The sequence below is a fragment of the Pezoporus occidentalis genome, unplaced genomic scaffold (assembly GCF_034315485.1).
Source record: "Pezoporus occidentalis ecotype Australia unplaced genomic scaffold, CSIRO_AGI_Poc_V1 ctg936, whole genome shotgun sequence".
NCBI classification, from domain to species: domain Eukaryota; kingdom Metazoa; phylum Chordata; class Aves; order Psittaciformes; family Psittacidae; genus Pezoporus; species Pezoporus occidentalis.
Window position 1 is genome coordinate 11,180 of NW_026916300.1, and position 6,491 is coordinate 17,670.

The 6,491-nt window shown below is 54.3% G+C and overlaps 1 protein-coding gene across 1 annotated transcript; it reads left to right on the forward strand.

Annotated features, from left to right (window-relative positions):
- The first annotated feature begins 383 nt into the window (after nt 1-383).
- Nucleotides 384-1,653, forward strand: LOC134157290 (olfactory receptor 14C36-like). Its single transcript, XM_062606093.1, has one exon. The coding sequence runs from the start codon at nt 492-494 to the stop codon at nt 1,467-1,469; it is 978 nt and encodes a 325-aa protein (XP_062462077.1). The 5' UTR covers nt 384-491; the 3' UTR covers nt 1,470-1,653.
- The last annotated feature ends 4,838 nt before the right edge of the window (nt 1,654-6,491 follow it).

Below are 6,491 nucleotides of genomic sequence, written 5' to 3' on the forward strand. Positions count from 1 at the left end.
GGGTGCGTTCAGGCAGCTCTCTTGGGGTCTGGCACTGGAGGTGGCTGCTGGCCGTGCTCTGCTGCACACAGCCCTTTGCTTCTCAGTGTGAGAGCTCTGTGGACTGTCCTTTGAAACCGTTCTCCCCTGGTCTCAGCACAGGACAGATGTTTGTGGGAGTTCTTAAGATCAATTTGTGTGTGAAGGCACCTTACAGGCAGTGCAAGTTTGAGCACAGGGCAAGTGGGAGAGGACTGATGGACACTGCAGCTCTCTTGGTTCTGCAAAGAACTGAGACTTTTTGCCTGATGCAATGCTCTTCTGATTGTACCTAGGAAGAAGCCTCAGCAGTGTAATGACATGACTGGTGATAACGCTGATCCTCTCCTCTCCTGCTAATATGTGCTCAGTTGTGAATGTGTAAACTGAACTTCTGTATCTGACATCCCTCCTGTCCTAACCTGTCACTGCCTTTTTCTCCTCTGACGGTGCCCCATGCCCAGAGGCAGCAGATGTCCAACGGCAGCTCCATCACCCAGTTCCTCCTCCTGCCATTCGCACACACGCGGGAGCTGCAGCTCTGCCACTTCTGGCTCTTCCTGGGCATCTCCCTGGCTGCGCTCCTGGGCAACGGCCTCATCATCACCAGCACAGCCTGCGACCAGCGCCTCCACACCCCCATGTACTTCTTCCTCCTCAACCTCTCCCTGCTGGACCTGGGCTGCATCTCCACCACTGTCCCCAAATCCATGGCCAATTCCCTCTGGGACACCAGGGCCATCTCCTACACAGGCTGTGCTGCACAGCTCTTTTTCGTTGCCTTTTTCATCTCAGCAGAGTATTTTCTCCTCACTGTCATGTCCTACGACCGCTACGTGGCCATCTGCAAGCCCCTGCACTATGGGACCCTCCTGGGCAGCAGAGCTTGTGTCCACATGGCAGCAGCTGCCTGGGGCACTGGCTTTCTCACTGCTCTGCTGCACACAGCCAATACATTTTCACTGCCCCTGTGCCGAGGCAATGCTGTGGAGCAGTTCTTCTGTGAAATCCCCCAGATCCTCAAGCTCTCCTGCTCACACTCCTACCTCAGGGAAGTTGGGCTTCTTGTGGTTGGTGCCCTGATTGCTGTTGGCTGTTTTGTTTTCATTGTGGGGTCCTATGTGCAGATCTTCAGGGCCGTGCTGAGGATGCCCTCTGAGCAGGGACGCCACAAAGCCTTTTCCACGTGCCTCCCTCACCTGGCCGTGCTTTCCCTCTTTGTCAACACTGTTGTCTTTGCCTACTTGAAGCCCCCCTCCATCTCCTCCCCATCCCTGGATCTGGTGGTGTCAGTGCTGTACTCGGTGGTGCCTCCAGCAGTGAACCCCCTCATCTACAGCCTGAGGAACCAGGAGCTCAAGGATGCTGTGAGGAAGCTGGTGACCAGATGTGTTTCAGCAGATATACGCTGCTTGCTTTACCCTGGAAAGGGCTTCCAGTGTAGGTCATGACAGGCCATGTCTGTCTTTCCTGCTTTACATTTGTTTTCCTATTTCAATTTGTGATGATGTTGTCTTCATAGAAATGTCAGTTTTCATCTCCTAATTAAGTTGCCACTCGTGTTGTGTGACCCACAGACTTTGTGTCACTCTGGTCTCTGATTGTATTTAAGGGAAATAAATGATCCTGCAGCAACTTCTTCTCTGTGATATGTCCTCACATGGCAGGAATGAAGGGGAATGAAAGCAGCTTTCTGGCTGCTCCAGCTCTGGGATGGCTGCTCTGTGCCTGCAGCAGGAAGAGCTCTTGAGGAGCCCAATGATTGTGGCTGTTGTGCTGGAGTGGGGAGATGGGATGGCATGGGGGGGGTGCAGAGCTCTCAGGGTGTCCTGGGCAGGGGAGCAGGGGACACAGGGGTCCCTGCAGGGGACTGCCCTGCAATGGCACAGGCTGGGGCTGCCTGGCTGAGAACAGCCCATGGGAAAGGTCTGGGTGGGCAGGAGCTGGACAGGAGGCAGCAAGGGAGGACAGCAGCATCGCTGGCTGTATGAGCAGGAGCACGGCAGGAGAACAAGGGAAGGGATGATCTGGAATCCTCCATCCAGGTTTCACATCCCCAGTTCAGGAGTGGGTTTAGTAACCTCAGGTCAGGAGATACTGGAGCACGGTGCCTGTGGGGAAGGCTGGGGGAGCTGGGCTTCTCCAGCCTGGAGAAGGGGAGACTGATGGGGACCTGAGATCTTGGGAAGGGAAGGCTGATGGGGACTGGCTGCCTGTAGCGGCAAGGAGGACATGGAGAATACAGAGCCAGGCTCCTCACCGTGGTGCCTGGTGGGAGGACAAAAGGCAGTGGGGGATAGTGACAGAGGAGAGGTTCAGGCAGGGCAGAAGGAAACCTTGTTCCCATCGGCTCAGGCAAGTGCTGCATCAGGTCACCCAGAGAGGCTGTGCAGTCTCTGGCCTTGGGGATTTCCAGCTCAGCCTGAATCAAGCCTTGAACCACTTGCTCTGACTCTGCTCCTGACAGGTTTGACTTGAGACCTGCTGGGGTCCCTTCCAACCTCTGTTCACTTCTGATCCTACAATGATGGGCTTATGAAGGGTCACAAAGATGCTCTAAGGGCTGGAGCATGTCTCCAATGGAAACAGGCTGAGAGATGTGGGTGTTCAGCCTGGAGAAGAGAAGGCTCCAGGGAGATATCTTAGCCATCTCTCCACATCTAAGCAGGGCCTACAAGAAATCTGGAGAGGGGTTTTTGCAAGGGCCTGCAGTGACAGAACAAGGGGGAATGGCTTTAAGCTGAAAAAAGGGAGATTTAGCTTGGACATTCAGATGAAGTTGTTCCCTTTGAGAGTGGTGGGACACTGGCACAGGGTGCCCAGAGAAGCTGTGGCTGCCCCATCCCTGGCAGTGTTCAAGGCCAGGTTGGATGGGAGTCAGCTTTGCTCTGAAGCAATGCTTTGTCCACCTCTGATGCTCACAAGGGATGGCAGATGAAATCCAACTTTATTGTAAAGTTCACTACTTGTACTCATGACTTGAGTGAGTGTCAAGCACAAGAGAGGCTCAGCATTTGGACTGTGTTATTTATTTACTGGCATAACACTGCTGAGGTTTTTTTCTTTGGGGGGGGGGGGGGGGGCTATAAAACATTCTTTGTATGACAGAAAATCAGAACAATATTGAATCAGGGAGAAGTTCTCAGCTCCTTGTAGCTTAGTGCAGAGCAAGGAGGGCTGCAGTGTCCCTCAGTCCTTTCCCATTTGCCCTGTGCTTACACCACTTGTGTATGATGCCTTCACACACAAACTGATCTTAAGAACCCCCACAAACACCTGTCCTGTGCTGAAAGCAGGGGAGCACGACTTCAAGGGCAGGTCACGGAGCTCTCATGGGGAGAAGCAAAGGGCTGTGTGCAGCAGAGCACGGCCAGCAGCCACCTCCAGTGGCAGACCCCAAGAGAGCTGCCTGAACGCACCCTCCCCAGGGCTGGGCTGCACTTTCCCCCCACTCCCTGCCCATGCCCATGTCTCTGCTGCCTGGAGCTGTCCCTGCCAGGAGCTGCTGCTCTGTGCCCAGCTCTGCTCCCTCTCAGTGCTCCCAGAGCCCATGCCATGGGCTGTGTGCTCAGCTCTGCCCTGCACACCACTCCTGGCAGCAGGGCTCTGCCCAGGGGCATCTCTGCCTCTGCAGGGACCTCACACCTGGCACTCAATGGATCCATCAATGGTGAATGGAGAAACATGGTCAGCCCCTGAGGAAAGCCTTGAGAGCTTCTTAACTCTTCAGTTAGTTACTGGTGGCAATGAGCAGTGTGGAGGGAGGTGAGAGAGGGTGGAGGGAAGTCAGCAAGAAGCAAGGTGATGGTTCAGGGCTTTAACAAATCCTTACAAGCAGGACGGAGCCCAGCAATGGAGAGCAGTTGGTGTCGGTAGGTGGAGGAGGAGTAGGTGTTCCTGGAGTGTGGCTGCAGGCCCTGGACAGACCAGAGGCTATCTGAGAACTTTCCCTCATGGGAACATGCCTCAGCGTGGCACATGGGGAATGCCCACTGCTGGGGGTGCCTGAACGCTGCTCATCATGCCCCATGAGCCCACCTTCCTGTCTCCCTCTCCTGCACTACCCAAACTTGCCTGGAATGCAGGATCCATCCCTGAACCTGGGGAATGCAGGAACCTCCTGCAGTGAGGTGTCGCTGCTGCAGGGGAGGTGCAAAGCTTCTGTGAGACACTTGTGAGTGCGGGCAGAGAGCGGGGTGTGTGCAGCAGAGAGGGTGCTATGGGCAGGAAGCTGTCCAGATGAGGTGCCCTGTCCCCAGAGCATGGGGTACCTTGCACCCAAGGACACCACCTTTCCTTTTGGCTCTTGCCAAGAAGTTCTCAATCCAGACCATTGCCTTTTCCCACTGCTCTCCCATGGTGCTTATTTCTCTATACTGATAGCATCACCCATTCCTCTAGAAGCCTCCTTTAGATCAGCTTGCTGAGGGATATTCAATGCATCTCTTGAATTGACACTATAGTAGCAGCCTACAACTACTTGAAATGTGGCTTCAGAGATGATGGAGGTTTTCTTGCTAGGAGGAAGAGAAGGAAACCTCTACAAAGTGCAGCCTGGAAGGTTCAGATTCAAAGTTAGGAAAGAGAAATGTCTCTCAAGAGGTGGACTTGTGGGGCAAGAGGTCTCCCAGAGGAAGTCTGGCTCAGTCCATGGCTTTGTGTTTCAAGGAACAGACAGGGATGGGTGCAGAGATGGGACTGAAGGTACAGAAATGCCAGGTGAGAGCTAGGTGGGAAAGCAAGATGGGGGTCAACAGCCTGAAGGGAAAGAGGTGCAGGCATGGGCCAGTGAAGGACAGCCTGCAGCAGAGATGGCTGAGGATTCTGGCATGGCTGGAAGGCCCAAAAGAACAAAAGGCCTCTGTCCCCTGGGCCCTGGGCTATGGTATTTGCCTCTTTCATCAAGACCTATAAGGAGACCTTTCATTCTCAGGATTTCAGGCTCTTCCCTAAGGGCTGCAGTCAGGGCTTGGCTTTCTCACCATCAGACACCTGCATTTTGCCTTTGTCTCCCTGTAATCACAGCCTCCAGTTACTTGCTTTAATGAGTCCCTGGGGAGGCTTTGTCAGTAACAGCCCTCAGTGGGGCCCATTAATGCTGAAGGCACTTGGGGCTTTGTTTCTGAGTTGGACTTCCTGAGAGGTTTCCTCAGCACCTGAGGTTCATGGGCTCAGCCCAAATACACCATGGGGCTCATTAAAACCTTTGCCTTTTGTCAAGTCTTTCAGGTTGCCCAGCACATTGGAGGTTTCTGAGTGCAGGAAGACTGCAAAGAGCAACTGATAAAAGTTATTGTCAAGTGTTTGTTTTCATACTTTTCAGTTTAGAAATTTCTGTGCCTTCTGGAATGCCCAGCACAGGGATCACAAGAACCTGCCAGGGCCCGGCCGCCTTCCGCAAAGCCTGGTGAGCTTCTGTGATCCTTGCCGGAGCCAGGCAGGTCCCCTTGTGCTCAGCTCCCAGTGACAGCACCAGCAGCTGCAGTGCCCAGGGGCTGCTCCTGCCCTGACACCTTCTCAGCACCTCTGACACCAGCAGCTCCTGCACACAGAAGGCTCCTGCTTTGCCCCCAGCACCTCTGCAAGCAGAGCTGAGCTCCAAGCACATGAACAAGCCCAGTGCCTCCTCCTCACCCATCCATCCCCTGCTCCTACAGCTGGGATGGCACCAGCTCATCTCCTGACAGCTTCTCCTCCCTTCACAGCACGCACCCACAGTGTGTTTGAGGCCAACACTAAACCAGGATTGCAAAGTCAAAGAACACGGACCTGGATGCGCAGGGCAGCCCCGGGAGATGCAGCCTCCCGAGGGAGGAGTCTGGTTACTGCAGGGCTCTGGCTCCTTAAATGGCCCACGCTCACCGTGGGGGCCCCATCACAATGGGCGTCTCCACAGCTACCACCACAGCTTTGTGATGGCTGGAGAGTATGGAACTCTGCCTGGGGACAGGTGAGCAGCCAACAGAGAGTTTGTGGGTGAGAGTTAAAGGGAGAAAAGCCATGGGGGACATTACTGTGGGGATCTGTTACAGACCGCCTGATCAAGGAGAACCTGAGGATGAAGCACTCTATAGACAGATAGGAAAAGCCTCACGCTCACAGGCCCTTGTTCTCATGGGTGACTTCAACCACCCTGACATCTGTTGGAAGGAGGGTATGGCCCGGCACAAGCAATCCAGGAGGTTCCTCGATTGTGTAGAAGACAACTTCCTTCTGCAAGTAATAGAGGAGCCGACAAGGAGAGGTGCCCTGCTTGACCTTGTGCTCACCAACAGGGAAGGGCTCGTAGGAAATGTAATGCTCCAGGGCAGCCTTTGATGCAGCGATCATGAGATGCTCGAATTTGAGATCCTCAGGACTGTGAGGAGACCGTGCAGCAAGCTCACTGCCCTGGACTTCAAAAGAGCAGACTTTGGCCTCTTCAGGAACCTGCTTAGGAAGGTTCCATGGGATCCAGCCCTAGAGGCTTCTAA